The sequence below is a fragment of the Chiloscyllium plagiosum genome, unplaced genomic scaffold, assembly GCF_037043375.1.
Source record: "Chiloscyllium plagiosum isolate Xiang-an unplaced genomic scaffold, Cpla_swu_hap1 HiC_scaffold_28, whole genome shotgun sequence".
NCBI lineage: Eukaryota > Metazoa > Chordata > Chondrichthyes > Orectolobiformes > Hemiscylliidae > Chiloscyllium > Chiloscyllium plagiosum.
In genome coordinates, this window is record NW_028270166.1 from 17,205,360 (window position 1) to 17,227,815 (window position 22,456).

At 39.8% G+C, this 22,456-nt stretch overlaps 2 protein-coding genes across 4 annotated transcripts in view; both read left to right on the forward strand.

The window, feature by feature from the left end:
• fgf22 (fibroblast growth factor 22) overlaps positions 1–22,456 on the forward strand; it is a 144,178-nt gene that overhangs the window by 38,505 nt on the left and 83,217 nt on the right. The window lies entirely within an intron of this gene.
• Positions 4,339–9,780, forward strand: LOC148142499 (uncharacterized). Its single transcript, XM_087975835.1, has 2 exons — positions 4,339–4,952; positions 9,675–9,780. Exons 1-2 carry the CDS (start codon positions 4,339–4,341, stop codon positions 9,778–9,780), a joined length of 720 nt encoding a protein of 239 aa, XP_087831961.1.

Below are 22,456 nucleotides of genomic sequence, written 5' to 3' on the forward strand. Positions count from 1 at the left end.
AAAGCTGGAATTATGAAAGTCTTGTTAAACATAAAAGCGGGAGAGCATTAACATTATTTGTCTCCATTACTCATCTGGCAACTAGACAAATCAAGAGGATGGTTAGATGTTTGGATGTCACAGCCTTGGTGAAACATCGCCTGGGGTATTGCACATAATTTTGGTTTTCATATCTAAGGAAGCAGATACTTTCTATGTGGGGTGTGCAATAGAGATTCACCAAACTGATCCCTTTGGCGGTAAAATTGTCTTATGAGGATAGTTTGAAGAAACTGGGTTGTAGAGTTTTGAAGTACAAGCGGGGACCTCATTGCAAGTTATAGAATTCTTCCAGGTTGTGACAGGGTAAATGTAGATAAGGTGCTTCCCCAGGCAGGTGATTCTAGAACCAGGGGATATTGTCTTAGAATAAGGGGTAGGCAATTTAGGACAGAGGTGTGGAGCAATTTCTTCATTTAAATTGTGGCAAATCTTTGGAATTCTCAACCCCAGAGGGCTCAAGACAAACTAGTTGGATTTCTGGAGACGAATTAAATTGAGAGATACGTAATAACACAGGCAAGTAGCATTAAGGCAGATGATCAGCCATGATCTAATTGAAAAGTAGACTCGGCTCAATGGGATGAATGGCCAACCCTGTGATTATATTTGATCTCTGTTCAGGTTGGAGTGGTCTTGGATCCTCTCCCCTTGCCTTGCTTGTGGTGCAGCTTATGTTGCTGTGGGTTGGACCTGCTTTCAGGCAGAGGACTGAAGGAAAAGGCAGTGCAGAAACAGAACTTGCTGCCACTGGTGTTTAAACTCTACATGAGTCTCCTCCTATTCCTTCTTTCACCTCAGTCTTTCAGTATGTTGCTCTATTCTCTGTCCTGGTAGAGATCTACAGAACTTGCTTAGTTTAGTGTGGTAGAGGAAAACAAGCTGAAAATCAAATAAAAGTAGATTCATATCTTAAGCCGAAGGTTACAATTCATTGTACAAAAGCAAATAGGTCCAAATGGTAGGATAGACATTGTTAGAGATTATGAAGTCAACCTAGAAGTTAGGTCTGAGTTATCAAGATCCTAAGCTGTTCCACTACCTAAGTCCATGTGACATCAGCATATTGGGCAGTGGGCAATGCACTTTTCTCACATGTACTTTTGTGAATCTGAGACATTTGCTTCAACCACTTCCTGTGATAACATTTTTCACACCATCGAACCACTCTCTAAGTAATGTCCTCTTACCTCTTTATCTGAACTATATTTTTAGCTCCTAACTTTAGCTGCCATATGTGGCAACCTTCTCTCCACTGCTACCCTGTACAGCTCTTCACAAATTTAAAGGCCTCTACTTCCTTTATATTTTCTCTTATCCAACAAATGAGAAAGACAATTCATTCAATTCTGAACCTTCATATACAGCTTTCAATTTCTTGATATCATCTGGGTGCTTCTTAAATTATTCAGGTTCTTAAATTATCCCTTTCAGTACAGATGAAGAACATTTGAATGATCTCTCCCTATACTAAAGCCTCTACGTTTAGATTTCCATTACTCTACCTGTAGAAGAATATCTGTGCTCCTGACATCCATCCAAAATGTCTTCTTTCACCGGTCTGGATATGATTTAGCATATCCCATTTTCATAGTTTAGTTTGAAATAATTTTCTGAATCTTGCATGCCTTTGTGATGTCAGCTTATTGTTGCCTTGTTCTAACTTATGAAATGATCACACAAATTCTTTCTCAATGATAGCATTCATTAGGATATTCACATAAAAGTGATTAAAGCATGTTTCAGAAAAAAAAAGTGAATGATTTTGCTCCTGATTAATCATGAGTGATCACTTCCTTTCAGAGGACACATAAACAGAAATTCACAATCTTGGGTTAAAGAGTGAAACCATAAATGTTGGATTTCTGAACATCACATTTCCTTTGTGTACAACCTAGCTACATCTATTCATAGTGAGACCTTGTATGTCTGTGTTTCTTCAAATTCATGAAAGGGTCGAGTGTGAGAGATCACAGATTTAAAGTAATTGGTGAAAGAAACAAAAGTGAAATTAGGAAATACATTTTCAAGCAATGAACGTTTAGGTTCTAAAATGTCATTGTGTGGTACAGGTAGGTTAAATGGAGGAATTTAACACTATTATCTGGAAAGAAAGAATGTGCCAAATGGGAGAATGGCACAAATGGATTGTTCATTCAGAGATGACATAGGCACAATGGGCAGAATAGCCTCCACTGTAACAATTCTTTAATTTCGGTTATGAATTTTTCAAATTTTCTATCCTTGGAGGATTGTGGAAACCTCAGTCATTGTGATTGTTCAAGATGGAGATTGATAGAGTTTTGGCACTAGGGGAATAAAGAGAAATGGGGATAGGGCAGGAATGTGGAGTCTCTGTTGAAGTTCAGCCAAGATGTTGTGGAATAGTGAGATTTCCTCTGTTCTGATGTGTGACCCGATATTGTAATAACTCTGCTCACTCCACTCAGCCCCAACAATATCCAGCAGCGCCAAGCTCAGAAGAGCTTTACCAGTGCAGCATTTTTCCTTCTCCCCCTTACACAGCCTCCCTGATCTAAAATGTCAGTGCCAAATTTCTGACGTAGCCCTACGACCTGGAATCTGGATTGAGACTTTCCAAATTCCTTTTGCATGAGACGCAAAGCCGGCAGGGATGGGAATTTCACCCGATCAGTTTATGTTGGGGTTGAAGCCAAGTGCTGGAGGTAATTTCTTCACTTTATAAACTTTTAGAAACATTTAAAGGTTTAGCTATGAGTACTAACCTTAAATATTAGAGAACTCTCTTTAGCCTAATAAAACTGGGAGCATTGATTTTCCCTCGATTGTGGCTTACAAAGTAGAAGACATTCAGTTCTACACTGACAGAACGCTAAAAGATGGCATTATCCAAACACAAGAGTTGACATAACAATTTAATAGGGAGGAAGAGAATTTAATAACAATTTAATAGTATAATGTTATTATAAATTAATAAAACGCATAAGGGAGAGGGAAATTTTCAGAAGATTAAACATTATATGAATTAAAAAGATACCCAGATGTAAGGAAATATTGTAAGAGGAACATTGCCAGGCTTATAATGTGAGCAATTCCCTATCAAATGCCTTTTTCACAGCGAATCATAACTAATGGTACTGCATTCTCTGGTTGGATGGGGAGAAATTTATATGTGCATTTAAACAGTTTAAGTATTTCAGCATGTTTAGGTTGTTATGTCCAGAAGAGAAATGAGAATTGGGTCCCTTCTTTTCTTTTTTGGATCAATGAGTTCGACAAGGGCTAGATATCGAGCATTCCTTCCGCCGCCTTCGCCTCCACGCCTACTTCTTCAACCAGGTTTCTCGCCCACCCTCTGATGACCCCTTCTCCCGCCTCCAACACACCCCATCCACCTGGACACCCCATGCTGGCCTCTTACCCACCCTCGATCTCTTCATATCCAACTGCCGCCGCGACATTGACCGCCTCAACCAGTTCACCCCTCACCCACTGCAACCTCTCACCCTCACAACACACAGCCCTCCACTCCCTCCGCTTCAACCCCAACCTCACCATCAAACCGGCAGACGGGCGGCACGGTGGCACAGTGGTTAGCACTGCTGCCTCACAGCGCCAGAGACCTGGGTTCAATTTCCGCCTCAGGCAACTGACTTTGTGGAGTTTGCACGTTCTCCCCGTGTCTGCGTGGGTTTCCTCCGGGTGCTCCGGTTTCCTCCCACAGTCCAAAAATGTACAGGTCAGGTGAATTGGCCATGCTAAATTGCCCGTAGTGTTAGGTAAGGGGTAAATGTAGGGGTATGGGTGGGTTACGCTTCGGCGAGTCAGTGTGGACTTGTTGGGCCGAAGGGCCTGTTTCCACACTGTAATGTAATGTAATCTAATCTAATCACAAGGGAGGCGCGGTGGTAGTTTGGCGCACCGATTTTTACACCGCTGAAGCTAGACGCCAACTCGTGGACACCTCCTCCTACTGCCCCCTTGACCATGACCCCACCTCCCACCACCAAACCATCATCTCCCAGACCATCCATATCCTCATCACCTCAGGAGATCTCCCATCCACTGCCTCCAACCTCATTGTCCCACAACCACACCGCCCGTTTCTACCTCCTACCCAAAATCCACAAACCCGACTGTCCCGGTCGACCCATTGTCTCAGCCTGCTCCTGCCCCACTGAATTCATCTCTGCATACCTCGACACTGTCCTGTACCCCTTAGTCCAAGAACTCCCCACCTACGTTCGGGACACCACCCACGCCCTCCACCTCTTCCATGATTTTCGCTTGCCCGGCCCCCAACGCCTTATCTTAACAATGGAAATCCAGTCCCTATACACTTCCATCCCCCATCACGAAGGCCTCCAAACCCTCCGCTTCTTCCTCTCCCACCTATCCAACCAGTACCCTTCCATTGACACCCTCCTTCGACTGACTGAACTGGTCCTCACTCTCAACAACTTCTCCTTCCAATCCTCCCACTTCCTCCAAACCAAAGGAGTAGCCATGGGCACCCGCATGGGCCCCAGCTATGCCTGCCTCTTCGTTGGATATGTGGAACAGTCCATTTTCCGCAGCTACACTGGCACCACCCCCCACCTTTTCCTCCACTACATCAATGATTGTATTGGCGGTACCTCGTGCTCCCACGAGGAGGTTGAACTGTTCATCCACTTTACTAACACCTTCCACCCCGACCTCAAATTTACCTGGACCGTCTCAGACTCCTCCCTCCCCTTCATAGACCTCTCCATTTCTATCTCGGGCGACCGACTCAACACAGACATTTACTACAAACCAACTGACTCCCACAGCTACCTAGATTACACCTTCTCCCATCCTGCCCCTGGTAAAAACGTCATCCCATATTCCTTGCTGCCGCATTCATCTGCTCTCAGGAGGACCAATTCCACTACTGAACAACTCAAATGGCCTCCTTCTTCAAAGACCGCAATTTCCCCTCCGACCTGGTCGACGATGCTCTCCACCGCATCTCCTCCACTTCCCGCTCCTCCGCCCTTGAACCCCGCCCGTCCAATCGCCACCAGGACAGAACCGCACTGGTCCTCACCTTCCACCCCACCAACCTCCGGATACATCGTATCATCCTCCGTCATTTCTGCCACCTCCAGACAGACCCCACCACCAGGGATATATTTCCCTCTCCACCCCTATCAGCATTCAGGAGAGACCACTCCCTCTGCGACTCCCTCGTCAGGTCCACACCCCCCACCAACCCAACCTCCACTCCCGGCACCTTCCCCTGCAACCGCAAGAAGTGCAAAACCTGTGCCCACACCTCCCCCCTCACCTCCCTCCAAGGCCCCAATGGATCCTTCTATATCCGTCACAAATTCACCTGCACCTCCACACACATCATTTACTGTATCCGCTGCACCTGATGTGGTTTCCTCTACATTGGGGAGACAGGCCGCCTACTTGCAGAACGTTTCAGGGAACACCTCTGGGACACCCGCACCAACCAACCCAACCATCCCATGGCTGAACACTTTAATTCCCCCTCCCACTCCGCCAATGACATGCAGGTCCTTGGCCTCCTCCATTGCCAGACCCTGACCACATAACGCCTGGAAGAAGAGCGCCTCATCTTCCGCCTAGGAACCCTCCAAACACATGGGATGAATGTAGATTTCTCCAGCTTCCTCATTTCCCCTCCCACCACCTTCTCTCAGTCCCAACCCTCGGATTCAGCACCGCCCTCTTGACCTGCAATCTTCTTCCCGACCTCTCCGGCCCCACCCCCTCTCTGGCCTATCACCCTCACCCTCACCTCCTTCCACCTATCGTATTCCCAGTGCCCCTCCCCCAAATTCCTCCCCCCCTACCTTTTATCTCAACTCACTTGGCACACCAGCCTCATTCCTGAAGAAGAGCCTATGCCCGAAACGTCAATTCTCCTGCTCCTCGGATGCTGCCTGATCTGCTGCGCTTTTCCAGCACCACATTTGTCAACTCTGGTCTCCAGCATCCTCACTTTTTCCCTTCTTTTCAGTCCCCTTCAGTTGGGCTTAATAAATAATGTTGTTTTCTTTTTAGCATACAGCTAACACATTTCGATTAAAATGTAATTCATAAGAAAATGATGGAGGCAATTATCAAGGTTTTCTTGAGTGAAAGAAAGTGGAATTTATTGCCTACCAACCCAGATATAAAATAAGAAAAAATGCTTCATCCAGCATACACAGGTGATATGTTTAAAAAAGAATGTTTAAGGTGATGCCATTTATAAGTTCTTGAAGTCTATGAAGTGCTAGATCTTAAAGGCCTGAGAAATAATTGATTGGTTATTGATTTCTATCTATAGCAGTGGAGAAACTGGAGCGATCTTGAGTTATCGACGAATGTTTGTTTCCCCAAGTTGCTTTTTCACTGGATATTGTTTTTCTGAAATGCTGAGAGAACTGGGACAAAGGCATATGGGGGAGAGAAAGAGAGAAGCCTTCTAACTTCTGCTGTTATAAATCCATGTTCTTCTCTCAGGTCTACTGTTCAATGGCAGTTGTTGAAGTATATGTCAGTGTGTTTTCCAGACTCTAGCTCCATTGTCTTTCCAAGCAGGCAAGCTTTTTATCTTCTGTTATATGGCATCATTACAAATGTGTGAATGAAACAACTGCAAAAGTCTTGATGCTGACACAATTTCCTAATTTCAGTCAGCAAACATTGCAATTTCAGTGCAAATATTCTTCTTTATTCCACATGAATCTTGCCTCAATCTGTGGTAGTGATCACTATGGCCATTTTAGGTCCATTTCGGTCTTTTTTAAGAACCATTTTAGTCAATGAAAAGGTATGACAATCAAATAATGGAAAATCCAGTAGTCCATATTTAGCATTTTTATAGCAATGTGAAATATGTTCATTGTTTGAACACAAATGTTGAACTATTAAGATAGTTGTGTTTAGTATGAAACTGATTCACTTCAAATCAACACCATAAAAAATAGAAAAAAGTTAACTGACATTGCACTAAATGCATCATTGCTGTGTAGGGAAGCTTGCACTGACCACTCACAGCAAGACATCTTCAATAGCAACTAACTGACTGGATATTGTTTTCTCTCAATGGTAGAAGTGTTGGCTCATGCATCAGATGTTCTTTCTGTGCTTTGACATCGACTTCAGCAGGCAGGCAGATTTAGCAACTCCTTCAAAGGTTGACGGGAGTGAATTTTGGCAATATTTATATTTTTTTTCCAAGGTGCTTCAAGTGAAATCATGGCAGAGAAACACAAGGGACGCATTGGAAATTTACCCCAAATAGTTCAGGTAGATCAAGACTTTGTGTATTGAGTTATATCTTATTAATGTGCTGAGCTCATAAAGTGCATAACCTTCAGAATTAGACGTGAACATTTTATCAAGACAAGCTAACTCTAAACCTCAACTCTAACCTGGTTGACAGTTTAATGACCAGACACTTTTTTTTATATTCACTCAGAAACCCTGCAGCAAAAGGAGGAATAGGCAGGCAGGGGAGCAGTCAGGGGTTTGAGACAGATGATGACATGGATTTGCAGAGGAGTTGAGCATGATTTGAAGCAAAGTGGTGGCTATGAGAGAAGTAATCATGAGAGTGTGTATGTTTACAAGCAAAGCCATTAGGGATAAAGGGAGATTGAGGGGTCAGGGATGATAAGGGTGGCTGGTCAGACATTTTGGGGCAGTATTGGGTAGTTTTCGGCCTAACTCATCCATCACGACCAGGTTTCCCAAACTGAACTAATCCCATTTGCCTGTGAGACAGGGATGTAAAGCCGCTTCCTTAATGGATCTTCTACTTCTGATCTCCTTTTACCTTCCAACTTCCGTGAGGCCAGGGAAACCATCCTGGCATTGATTAAAAATAAAAGCTTAGTTAAAATGGAGGCATATGGTCTTAAATGCTCTCACCAACAAACCATTTCCTGAAAATTGATTGGTTACCTGTACCCCATACGACCTCCATTGAAAACAGAAGTACACAGGTTTGAGGCAGGTTAACATTAGCTTTGAAATCTTTTATATTTTTATCTTCTTCCCTGACCTAATTCCTCTCAGTTATGTCGGGGCAGGTGTTTAAAATTGTCCCCATTGCAGATGCTATTTTAGGATAGTTATTAATGCCAAACATTTATGAGAACTACAGGCCCTGGTCCCCTAACTCAGAGTCAGAAATTAGCTGCATCTGAAGCATTAGATATTACTGGGACATTAGAAAAAGATAGTTCCTTTGACAATCGGCAGTTCAGTCAGATGTGTAAACCAACTGAGCCACCAGGGAAAACAAAGCCATCAGACTGCTATGGAACTCAGATTACGTCTTTGGGGAAATCATGGAAGGAAGGAGAGTAGACTACTGCTGTAATTGGGACAGATGAACAACAGAGATAACTAAAATAGATACCACCACCGTGACAGTCATTCCCTTGCAGCCATCTGAGCAGAAGGGCTTATGAAATGGGTCAGTACAAATCCTCGGGCCCACTGATAAAATCGTGTTGCTCTACTAAAGTAACAGAAACATTTCAATCTGGAAGTTTGAATCCAGTTAAAAGTCAGCATGTTTACAAACTGTGTCTTCCAGCTTAATAGAAAAATCAAAATTGGTAATATTTTCTGACAAAAAAGGGGACTGGGCAGTTAACCCATCAGGATACAATATAACATTATTTCAAGGAGAAAATGAATCATAGCAGTACATGTATCCTACCCCAAGCTTCAGGTTCTGATCAGTTATTTGACCATTACACTGCACCATGAAGTTGTGCTTGTTTTCTTTCAGAAGACACAACAAGCACAGTTTTTTTAAAAAGGTCCTAACATGATGTTATGACTTCCACAGTGTATAAACTGCAGTTTTGGAAAAATCAGAATATAACCACAATGGAATGAAAATGCTGGATTTAAACAACGAACTTCTCAGTCAATTCCGGAATTCTACAGATTTGTTACACTTTTAGAATTCAGATCATTTGATTTTGGACTGTTTCAGCCCTTCCAGTAATGTAAGAGTGACACGTTTTGATGTCTTCTAGCACAGTCTTATCTACCCTAGTCTGCAGTCCACAGTCTACTAGGCAAAAGTGAGGACTTCAGATGCTGGAGATCAGAGTCAAGAGTGTGGTGCTGGAAAAGCACAGCAGGTCAGGCAGCATCCGAGGAGCAGGAGAATCAATGTTTTGGGCATAAGCCCTTCATCAGGAATGAGCTGGGACTCACTGAGATCCTTGTGGCGAGAGGAGGAGAACTTCTTCAAGATAGGCATCCTGCTCCTCGGATGCTGCCTGATCTGCTGTGCTTTTCCATCACCACTCTGATCGAGACTCTAATCTCCAGTATCTGCAGTACCCACTTCTGCTACTACAGTCTGTCCTTGTCTCTGGACAGAAAGTCCAGGTTCAATTTCCATCTGCCACAGAGGTGAGTCATAGCATCACCAAACAGGTTGGTGAAAAGTAAACAGCAATGAGTGAGACTTTAGGAGGTTAAGTTTTACTTTTATCAGCAGGCATATTGGATCATTGGTTTGCAGTTTATTTGGTTTCCCTTTCCTCTACAGTCAATGGGAATCATTTTAAACCTTCTTGTTTGATGGAAAACAGATGATAGTGAAGCAATTTAAATTCAAATTTATTGATTGTCTTTTGTAGGAACGAATATCAGACTGGATATAATATAGGAGACTGGTTCAGTGTCACTCATGTGTCAATCATTACATTAACATGGCCCCAATTGAAACAGAAGTGGGTTATTTAGTGGGTTATTTAGAAAGAAGTAGCCCAATAACATGTCACTTTTTCTTTGGCAAGTGATTGTGGTTAAAATTATCTCCAAATAATTAATGTTAGCACTGGCTCTAAACACTGAGAATCTGACAAAAAAAAACTTGAACGTACTGTGGATGCTGAAAATCCGATACAAGAACAGAAATGGGTGGAAAAACTCAGCAGGTCTAAGAACTTCAGAGCTACAATTCTGAAGAAGGATCTCTGGATTCAAAATTCTGTTTTCTGATTTCTCTCCACAGATGCTGCCAGACCTGCTGAGATTTTCCAGCAATTTCTATTTTTGTTTGTGACTGAGAATGAGTCAATCTTCCCAAAGTATTTTTTAAAACATCTTCAGAAATCCTCTGAGTAATTATTGTGCTATTTATTTCTCTCTGTACAGTGCCAGCATGATATTGAACAAAGTACTGCCTACTATTAAATCATTCATCAACTATAGCTTGATTACCAAATGCTGACTGTAAGTGCCTAATGATCACAGATTAATTGTGAACTCAATACTCATTTCTTTTGCTGTGCATTTAAATCTGTACTGCATCAAAGAACCTCTAAGCAGGACAGTGGTGCCAAAAATTGCATTGAGAATCATTTGCCTTAGTTAAAAGTGTGTTCAGGTTTTCAAAAATATTAAAGTAAGTGAGTCAAGAGTGTTGGTACGATATACGTCCTTCATATAGTTGCAGAAATTATTAAAGACTGAATGTGCTCCTCTCAAATTCTTATTCGTTACTTTAGCAGAGACATGAACATGTATTTTATAAATGAATAACACTTGTATCAAAATAGAAGGAAGAGAGGAATATATCTGGATGATGATTAGAAACAGAAATCCAAACCATAATGCTCCCCTCTTTAACTTTGAGGTTAATTGTTTGAGGTGAGATCAGTTCACAAGGCACATGCCAAGTTCTGTCAACATTTACTTCTTGGACAAATCAATTTAAATCAGTACTTTCTCTTCCTTAATCTTTTTTAATGAGTGGGAACAGTTTCTTCCTTTATCTATATAGTCCAAAGGCCTCATGGCATTGGAAACGGAAATCAAATCTTCTCTTCACCTCCTCCATTCCAAGGAAAATAGTTCCAACTTCTCCAATCCATCATCAAACTGAAGTTGCTCATCTTTGGATCCACTCTTGTAAACCACTGCTGCTCTAACTTCAATACATTCACATTCTTCCTAATGTATAGTGCCCTGAACTGTACTCAATACTCCAGTTGAGGTCTAAAGAGTGTCCTATATCTCCGCAAACCCCTGAGAAGCTTGATCTCAAGCAAGGTAGACTTTATTAGCCCTTCAAGTGCAGCAAATGTAGTGGCAATCTGAATACTAAAGTGATCAAGAAAAGTATTTAACAGAAGTTTTCGGGTTTTTGATTTACAAACATGCAATGCATTCAAATAGTAGGTGATGTTTCCCAAAACAAAAAGAAAGGTTGAAAACATTTTTGTCGTAAGAATCATGATGAATGTAAAAGCAAGTAGCATATTTTATTCAACAGTTTGTTTTGTTTATTTCTCATTAAAATACTACTTTAATTGTGTTTGTCAACACTGCAGACAAATGAGTCTGAGCTTTGGGGAACTGCAGCTGTTCAAGTCTTTGAACTGTTTGAGCTCAAATTATGAGTCAGTAGAGAGAAGCAAACATCGTTCTTTATTTAGAGTTTGATAGTTACTAAATTCCTACCAAAAGACAGGGCAGTCTAAAAATGATTAATGTTTTATTAAAATAGGTTACAAGGTCCTTTTAAAATTTTGAGTAGAAGAAAAAAATACAAAAAATATACAATTGTACAAAAGTACAATTTTATCATCTCTATGCTTGAACCAAATACATTGTTTTCCATTGAAATTTAAAGTGGATTATTTCTGGTAGCTGCAGGAACGGAGAACTGTAGGTAAATGTACTTAACATGGCAAAAGTGAGGACTGCAGATGCTGTAAATCAGAGTCTAGATTAGAGTGGTCCTGGAAAAGCACAGCAGGTCAGGCAGCATCCGAGGAGCAGGAAAATCGATGTTTCGGGCAAAAGCCCTTCATCAGAAATGAAGGCAGGGAGCCTCTGGAGTGGAGAGATAAATGGGCAGGAATGAAGGCAGGGAGCCTCCAGGGTGGGGAGATTATCTCTCCACCCTGGAGGCTCCCTGCCTTCATTCCTGATGAAGGGCCTTTGCCCAAAACGTCGATTTTCCTGCTCCTCGGATGCTGCCTGACCTGCTGTGCTTTTCCAGCACCACTCTAATCTAGATGTACTTAACACCATGAGCAATCTCTTTCCAATGGACCCTCTGAAAATTTGTTATAAGAAATAAATTTATATAACACTATTCAAGGTTTCAAGGAGTTCCAGAGTGTTAACAACGTTATTGCTGCCTTTTAAATTGTGCTTATGCCATAGCCATGTAGTCAAAGATAGCAGTCAATTCACATACATCAAAGTTCTACAAGCAGCAAATGAAATTAGTGACTAATAGTTTTAGTTATCTTAAATAAGAGCCAAATGCCAGCTAGGACTTTGGGAGCAATGATCCAATGCAGAATTAAGTGTGTTGGAACAATAAAGTACATTTTTGGCCACTGGGCCTGTTTCATACTGACTTCTAACAATTTAATGATTTAAACTCCTAACAACATGTTATGAAGATTTGACATGCTTTAGAAGACTAACATCTTACAGAGTAAATATTTAATTTTCAGATTATTTAACTAATACTATTAAAATTCACTAAATTTTTACAATGTAGTGAACTGCCATTTATAAATAAAACTACTAATTGGCACCCTGCAGCCTTATCTAACAATACAAATAAAGGTATTGCTATCTTCAATTAGGTACATTATGCAAAACATTTTCAGGGCACCATTGATTGATAATTCGTCCAAGCAGTGACAAGTGGAGCAAGACTGACTCCTAAAATCCTAGGTTTGATGTCCAGTTTGTGTTGATTTCTAGCTGTTGGTCTATTACAAATATAGGCAAGCTCCAATGTTATGAAGCAGAAAGATGAAGTGGCTATTCAGGACTGACCATTATCTTTATTGTACATGTATGAGTGGCACTACTAAAGGTTATCCATTAATCTCAGTTCACATAGCTAAAATTTGACTTGCACACATCAGGAACAAAGGCCATCAGCTTCAACAAGAGCCCTGCATAAGAATATTCACTTCACTCCTGCCTGCCATGATGGTGTCCATTTTGGAAAATTAGGTACTAGCTAGCTAATGAATTCTACCATCGTGTAAACCATCACAAATGGTGTTCAGCAATGTCCAAATACAGTCAGTAGGTCGTTATTACAATGGATCTGATCACTGGCATTTATTTGAAAATTTGAGATATCGAACTTCTATGAGAAGAAAATGTTTAAAATAGGAACAAAATATTGTCAGGTTAATGCCTTTTTAAAATGATTTTCATGTAAAATATTCCATTTTGTGAAGAAATATCCCCCACTTTAATATTTCTTTCAGTATTCAGTTTGGGAAGTTTACTTAATGTAAATTATTTAAGATAGGACAAAATAATTGTTAAGTTAATTATCAACATGAAAAGGTCTGTTGATATGGTCTGTTTCCAAATCAGTTGGTCAGACCTGTTCCAGATGATAGTCAATTTGTGAGAGCTGCTGGAGCATGCCTCCCTGCCTGGCCAACTAAGCTTAGAACAGATAGACTTGGAGTAGAGCTGAATCTGCAGCTCATCATTTCAAGCTTGTGGGACCATCTAGCTTCAACACATGCTGTACTTGGAGTCTTATTTTAGGTTTCTTCTTCTTTCACCCTCTCAAATTCACAGCCAGAAGAAAGATTTCACTGCTCCTCTCTTCCATCTTCATGACTGATCTGATTACCATAGTTTACATTTGTGCCCATTTAACCATTTAGTGTTTGTCCTTTTTTCTGTCCGAACAAGGCGGACTGAATTTTCTAGTCTGGTAGCCCTTTGGGGAAAGGTGGACACTGGAAAGATAGGTCAGTGACCAAGAGAGTACCACAATACAGAAACATCTTACTGATCTGTACATTAATGATCAAATAACCAGTATCTAGATTGGATATTGTCTGAAAAAGTCTACAAAAACCTTACAAACAGGAAAGATGATAGCTTTTAGCATAACTTCCCCATCTACACCTCACTATCAGTTAGTATCAAAGCACGTGATTTGGGAGCAGATATTCTGCACAACATCTGCTGTAAGTCTACAAATGCACATAAAACAGAAGTAAATAGCTGAAAGGAGGTTAGGAAGAGAGAAAGATGAAAGATTACAATAAATAACTATCGTTAGTGGTGATTTGGAGGTGCCGCTGTTGGACTGGGGTGTACAAAGTTAAAAATCACACAACACCAGGTTATAGTCCAAAAGGTTTAATTGGATGCACTAGCTTTCGGAGCGCTGCTTCTTCATCAGGTGGTTGTGATCATCAGGTGTTGTGTGATTTTTAACTTTATCATTAGTGGAACAGGAAAAACCATCACCATGCAGACTGGTGAATAATTGATCATCAGTCCTTTGAATTAGAATGAACAAAATGACATTAATTGAAGTTCAAATTCTTAATTATATAGTTTTTTGTGATTTTTAGTAGATGGATAGTTAGTTAAAGATTAAGTTGTTTGTAGAAATGGTGATTAAAAATAAAATAGAATAAAATAAATAAAACAAAATATAATTGATTATTTTTAGAACCTAGTATTAATTTTACAAATTTATAATTTAACAGATCACCTTTAAAAATATATTTTCTGTATGATGTGATTTGATTTACTATTGTCACATGTACTAACATACAATGAAAAGTATTGTTTTGTGCACGATCCAGACAAATCATACCTTACATAAGTACATCAGGGAATAGAACAGAACACAGAATATACTATTACAGCTATGGAGAAGATGCAGAGAAGGACGAGAAGTCCATTCAGAAGTCTGATATCAGTGAGGGAAGAAGCTGTCCTTGAATCTGTTGGTACATGTTTTCAAATTTTTGTACTTTCTGCCCAATTATCAAAATATGCTTGTTTTCAGTGAATAACATGAAGTCAGTCATGAATATTTGAACAACTGCTTGCTAAGTGGGAACATAATAATTCCAAAAACACAGCTCCTTTGGAAGCAGAACATGAAATGCCATCTACAGCAAGGATTCAAAAGAAACACTGCAAAATATAGGATATCATTTCACCAGTAAGAGTGAAAAGCTCCTCTTGTCATCATTTTTGTTGTATTCACTTATGCGATTTGGGTGGTATTGGCAAGGTCAACATTTGCTGCTTGTCAATAATTGCCCTGTGTAAATGTGATTTGAATGTAAGCTGTAATGAAGGGAGGGAAAGGTCTTTGGCTGAGTGATGTTGAAGGAACAGCAATATATTTCCAAGTCAAGATGGGATGTTACCTGATGGGAACCTTTCAGGGAATTGTGTTCCCATGTGCCTTCAATCTTTTAGACAGCAGAAGTCTGGAAGATGCCACTGCCTTTGCAAATCACTGCAGTGCACCAATCAGATATGCCTTCTTTTAAACTTACAAATTCACAATAAGTACAGAGGTGGGAAAGTAGCTGATGTTCTATGATACTAATACACTTTCACAGGAAATCCTCTTTTCAATAATTCCATCTATTTATGCTGTTTTTCTGTTTTTTTTTTATATTTTCACCCATGTCACAGCAAAGGTTAGGAAAACCCCTGTGGTAGTTCAGTCTGATTTATGCTTATATTTCTTCTTGCATTTGTTTCATTCTGTTTGTATTTTATTGCTTTTGAGGTTTTGAAAAATCTATTTTGGCAACGCTGACGGATAGGTCTTAAATATAAGTATGAGAAATTATTAGCTTTACTGACTTAAGATGCATGCAAGTCCGTGTGAATACAATACAATTTTTACATGTTGATTTGATTTTTGATTTAATTCACTATTGCTACTATTATTGAGATACAGTGGAAGGTATTGTGTGTGGCCTCTAAGGCTCCGTAACATGAATCTCCGTGACTCTTAATATTTGGACGTTGGTGGATTTTACAACTTTGCAGCTATTTTTCATTAAACTAAGTTATCATTGTTGAAATTGTATCAGTTGATCAGAGGGAGCCCAAATGCATTTCCTAATCAGTTAATGTTAGCTAATTGCATTTGAAATGGAGGTCTATACACTTAAGCATAATCTCCCTGGAATAGAAAGGGGCCTAAAAATTAATCAACAGGAGTTACCATCCCACCTATAATTAGCATTATACAAACTAATAATCAATTCAAATGAAGACAGACTTCAGCTTGCCTTCAATGCCCTCAATCTCCATGAACAAACTTCCTGCTGACATACAATGTCTGTCTTAAACATGGATAACAATAACTTTAGTAAAATACAACTGTCACAATGATGGGTTGTAACCATGCATCATTTGTGGGCATTCTGAATTTATAATTGCAATGTCTTTGTTTTCTGAAAGAGGACAAAGAGCCCAAAAAAAGACTAAAAATGAAAATTCTGCACAATGCAATTCAGTGACTACTTTTAAGACTGTTATGGATTATCCTTGGCCTTGAGTGAGATCCTGGAATATCACACATAACAGTTGTCAAGCAAGCTACAGAAAGACAGACTTCAGAAAGCAGAAATATGAGGCAATCTAATTACCTCCCCTCATCAGGAAAACAAATCCTTGGGTTCTTCTCCAGATTACAAGCATGCTTTAATAGATATGTCTGTGTTCATCCTTCCTGGAATATGTAAAACACAAATTTGAAAAAAAATTGTCTGAAAATTCCTGCTCTATGTAGATGCTGTGAAGGTCACAGTTTGAGGACAGCCATTAAACAGTCTGGCACTGCAGGTCAAAAATCAAAGTGACTCTTGCTCTGAGTGCTACAACTTAGCAAAAAGAAAAATCAAGACACATTAATTTTAACTAACCTGCAAAGCTAAGAATCTTGAATTCAATGGCACAACTACATTGTAACAGCAGCAATGTTTCTCTATCTGCTCCTCACAAATAAGTCAAACATCGATTTATGTATCTCTTAACTTCTACCTTTTTGAACTTGTTTCCCATTTCTAATTTATGTATGTGTGTGGTGTTATTAATTCTTCTTGCATTTAGTACCTAATAAACTCACTCTTTCACTAATTCAAGAAAGCCAAGTAAAATTGACCCCTCTTAAAACAAATTATTAATTTGATCAGGGAGAAAGGCCTCCACATAAGAAGGGACCCATTTTGTTGCAAGTAACAGAGGAGTTGGAAGAATAAAGAAAAGGAACAAGTTTATCTGTCCTCACCCAGGAGACTGACAGTTTGGATTAACCTGATTGGAACCATAATAAACTAGGGGACTTTGCGTGGATACTGGTTATAATACCACAGAGCCAGGTGGAAAAGAAAATAATAATATGCCCGAGAAGGAAAGATCCAAATGAAACTGATCTTTGCTCCAGTATAAATAACACAATCTCCCCCAAATAGTTTAAACTATTATTTTTGTGCATGATGCTGAGCTTCATACATCTGGGCAATTAAGGAAATTACACATCTGCACTGTCTTTAATGAATGAGGAACACAATGGACAGATCTAAGCCAATAAAAATTTTACCCTATTATAAAAGTCCGCCTAATGGACAAAATTGACATTTTAACACAGGTTGGCAGCTGTTTAATATGAAGAATTTAGCAAGAGTCTGCTTAAAGTTAAGAATAAGTGCTAAGGTTGCTGTACCGTACAGGATTTAAAATATAATAAAGGACAATTTAAAAAGTTGCAAGCAGCCTTTGATGTGTAAACAGATATAGCTGAAGTTCCTGACACAAAATGCCTTTTAACAAAAAGAATAATTGTTATCACAGGCACAAATGTTTTCTGTTTTGGCAAGCTTTTGAGCTAACCACATGTCAAATTAGGTGGGCGGATTTTTCTCAGCCGATTTAGTGGCTCGGTTGCAACTATCTTTCCTCACCTTTCCTTCTTGTTAGTAACTTGATCCCTGATTTGTCTGCAATGTTGACAGCTGATGGTGCACTTTGAGAGTATTACCAGTGGGCGAAGGCTGGCCTTTATCCTGTTCTTTTTCTCTCTCTCAATCTTTGCAAGAATAAAGCTCAGTTGTGATGAACGTGTATGATATTTTAACTGTCTGATTGAATAGTTTCCAATTCATCACTCCACAGTGAGTCTCGTTAGCTTATACTAGGGCATTGTCAACCTTTAACAACGCTTGAGAATGAAGTAACATGTTTTATAAATGGACCAAGTTTAATTTTGTGCTATGTGTCATCTTAAAGATATGCTTTACTTGGTAACAAAGACCAAGTCATTCTCTTCATACTGACAAAAAGAAAGAGAAGACTCCTATAATATTCCTGAGTACAAATTGGCAGCATGTCCAGTGATGCAGAAATGCTCGGTGCAATCATTGAGAACAAAAGTATATTTATAAGCAAACTAGTGATTTAATAGGAATAGCTCAATAAACTCTGGGCATCATGGCTCCCAGTTCTCATGGAATTTTGAAAATCTCTTCCAATGTATTATTATATAAATGCTATTTGTGCTTTTATGTCAAATTAAGAAGATTAATGTTATACATGAATCGAAGGTTTATACAAAGGGTTGGTTTCATAGTTCTTTCTAAACATGGTTGCTAAAAAAATCAAATTCAGTTGTCCCACTGGAAATTAAGACTTCTCTGGCATTCCTTAATCATTGCCAATTTGCAATTTTGCAGAAAATTGAGTTACAGACCCATCATCATTCTGGCACCAACCTCCTGAATTTCGCACGACACATCTATTGATTTGTTGCTTATGCGTGACTCTTCTTTTCCTGAGAGCACATAATTACAGACAAGTTGTGTCTTTTCCTTCTCCTTGGAAGATGCTAACTTTCTGTAACTGGAGAATTGAAGTCATGAGACTGGAAGAGCTCAGAGTATGAGTAGGTAATTCATCCTCTCGATCTTGCTCCGCCATTGAATACGATCATGGCTGATCACATCTTGGCCTTAACTCCAAGCTCCTGCCTTCTCTCTATATTCCTTTAACCAGTTGCCAATTAAAAATCTGTCTATCTCCTCCTTACATTTGTACAGTGTTCCAGCATCCACTGCTCTCTGGGTTCTGAATTCTACAGACGTAGGATTGATAACTGTCGTGCTGGACTGCAAGTATAAACTCAAGAGGAATTTTAAACTCAGCACGGCAAAAGGCCAAAAATCATCAATACTCAGTCCCTAACAGCATGAATTTATTTTGATGTAGATCATGTATTTAGTATCATGTTAATTAGAAATGACTGAGTTATGTTTTGTACAAGAAAGCGAGGACTGCAGATGTCGAGGAGATCAGAGTCGAAAGGGTGCTGCCGAAAAAGCACAGCAGGTCAGGCAGCATCTGAGGAGCAGGAGAAGCGACGTTTTGGGCAGAAGCCCTCCATCCTGAAAGGGCTGATGAAGGACATAAGCCTGAAACATCAATTCTCCTGCTCCTCGGATGGTGCCCGGCCTGCTGAGTAAGATTTGTGCCTATTCTTATTTACATTTTTGTTCTGATGCTATTAATTCTGACAGGCAGCCTATGACTGCGATGACATAGCCACCCACCAACTCCAGCACCTCTGTGTTGCAATTTTAACCAGCAATTTCAACCAGGCAATGGGTCCATTTCTGAAAATACAGATAATAGTGATAATGGTGTCTAGGCCTAATTGTGATTTGAACCTGATGCTTGTATTGGGAGACTATCATCACTTCTCCACTTAGCCTCATGCCAGGGGGGACTCCTGACCAGAAGAAATAAATTAATTTGTTATCCAGGAGGAGCAAGAGAATTCTGATTCAGGTAGAAGATTAGTGGTATCTACACAAGGAGTTAAAATCCCACATTTACATGCTGGATGGATTGCCATCTGTCTTGGCCCTGGTCTGCTTGACTCAGGACTGCAAATTAGTGTCCCCCTGGACAGTTTTGAGTACATGCTTGGAATTGTGTGTAATTACTCAAATTAACTTGGACTGGAGAACTGAGTGCTAATTACACTGAACCTTTCAGGATGATATTACAAACCTGAAGTCTGCCTTAGATATTCTCTTGGGTGCTAGCCAATCCCATAAGTAGCTTGAGAAACTCACCTGTATGATTCAGCATCAAACTGTACAATAGCATAATCTGTGGTGCAACCACTGGTGTCCTGAGTGAAATGAACTAGCTATCCATGTATTTTACATGCCCTCACATCTGGGCCTCTGATCTTTTTAAAGGTGCACTGAAATACTTTGAGAGAAGGCCCGATATCAATGACTCATCTACCTGGTTTCACAGACAGCATGTGAGCATACAGAGTCACAGTCAAAGCACATTCCAATCACTTAACTCAATTCTATTTCTTTCCCCAGAAATCAATAGTAAAAAATAATAAACCACCTGGTCCGTTTTGTTTGGTAGGCCGGCATATTTGTTTTTGGTAGATCTCTCTCTCTAGTAATACGTAATTACAAGAGCTGACCTTCTGCATCCTTAGTGTCCAGCTGAGGGACAATAGACCATGGCTCCCCATCTTTTAGTTTAATATTCTTCTGTGTTAATTTGAGCCTAAGAAGCAATGGCACAACGATTTCAATGCCTATGCATGGAGGCGAACGCTATAGGACATGCCAAACAAATCACCAGAACAAACTTCTCAAATTTCAAATACTTTAGAAGAGGAAGTGAACATCATTGCACCTACTCTATTTGTTTGTTCTATATCACTATTGGAGAAATATTTCTCAGGTCATGATGTCACCTTGATATGTGCCAACCAAATTGGAAACCAGTGACTTCTAGGCATTTAGGGTGTCTGACAAATACGTAATTCAAATCCTAACTCAGTTTGTGGGATGTGACCAAAATTGATCAGGAATTGTTTGAGCCATGTTGGTTCAGAGCTTTCAGCCTTTCAAGTCACACCACTTACCCTTTCTAAGAACTATGTGGAGGCTGCCCGCTTACCAGAACTGGATATAAGTGTTTGGCAACAGGCTGGCTGAACTAGTATCCACAGCTTACCAGTTCAATCAAAATGAAGCCTGCAGCTCAATTCCACAAGGGCCTTATGGCAATACCATTGGATGATTCATGCCAAAATATGGTGCAAGCTGAATTATCCCCCATTGGCATTATATCAATATGAATAGAATCATCCTTACCATGGTGAATGTGAATATTTGTTTGCTCATTTTGGGTGAACTGATGAATTGCTTGGCTACCATCTTAGTTAATCTGTCTGGGATGAGACATGAGAATTCAAAGGCTTGAAAATACAACATTACAAAACACTGAAATAGAACAGAAAGTTTAACATCAGTACCAAACTAGTTAAAACTGACATAGATCTGAGGATAAAAATTGACCCTAAAATCTTTACAATTTTTCCCCAGAAAACTAAATATAATAAAAGATCAAAGCAGACTTCAGGCAAACAGAAGATTTCATCAGTTGTGTATATGTGGTGTGTCAAACAACCAATCAATGAAAGGGACATCCGCTAGAAAATGGTTCCATGCCATGCATATGCGTGTAGTATATTATTATAATGCCAGAGGATGAATTTTATCTTCCAGTCCCAATTTATAATCCTAACTCCCCAATTATTTTATGACAGTAATCCTTCTCTTGTGGTCTAAACTGGGTGTTGTGTGATATCCAACATTTACAGTGTTTCAGTTTTGTTCATCCCTGTTTTGTTTCTGCTTCATTGACTTTCTTGGCTCTATCATTTATCAGCTGTCTTACTGACATAACTGAAGGCAGACACAAGATCATTTGGGGTCATGATGACCTGAGAAATATACTTTCCCTTATTAGGTTTATTCTAAAATTATGCAGTCTTTTTTACGTTGTTTCATATTATCTCATTTGCACTGTAATGTCAGGGAGAAATAGAAGATGGTCAGTATGAACTGTGCTAACCTTTACTTACAATGTTTTATATTCAGAAAGCAGCAAACAAGAAGTGCCAGCACAAGATTTCCCAGCTGATGTTGGCACTAAGAATTTGTGTCATACTCTATCTTTTTGAGAACATCAATCCACTCGAGTAAAACAACTCGAACACCCCAGGCTTTTGGTTTTCTGGTAACACATTGCATTGTAAGACAATGGCTGCAATGGATACAGCCCCCTTTAAGATATCTGACAAAGGGTTTTCACTGAACTCATTTTAAGTGCAAGCATCTGCAGTATGTTGAAAATGCCTGTGACTGACTCTAAGGAGCTGTGCAGATCGATTCAAGTTTTTAACCAAGTCTCTATTTCAGATTGATCTCCTGCAGTCTGGAAGGGATTCATATCACTAAATGTAGCTGTTAGGCTTTTACTGAATTTATCTGAATTGACCCACTGTTCACAAAGAGCGAGAAAAGATCCGGTTCAAAAGCCCCCTTTGTTCCTACAGAAATGAAAGAGTGAGTGATAAGGTTTTCGCTATCCTTGGAAATAGCATTCCTTTCATATAATCTCATCTGGACTTGTCACCGTTAAACTCAGAATGGTTTTTGGTTAACAAGTGATGTGTGTGATACAACTGAGATACTTCAGTTGTATTGTTTGGAATCCAGATACATTGGTATAATTGACCTTTAATGTTGTAGAGGGGGAAGTTTGA

What these genes read in the sequence shown, in the direction of transcription:
- LOC148142499 (XM_087975835.1), top strand. Translation starts at nt 4,339, where the DNA reads ATGGAAATCCAGTCCCTATACACTTCCATCCCCCATCACGAAGGCCTC. An exon ending in ACTACTGAACAACTCAAATG is followed by an intron (nt 4,953 to 9,674) that starts GCCTCCTTCTTC and finishes TGTCTTTTGTAG; the next exon opens with GAACGAATATCAGACTGGAT.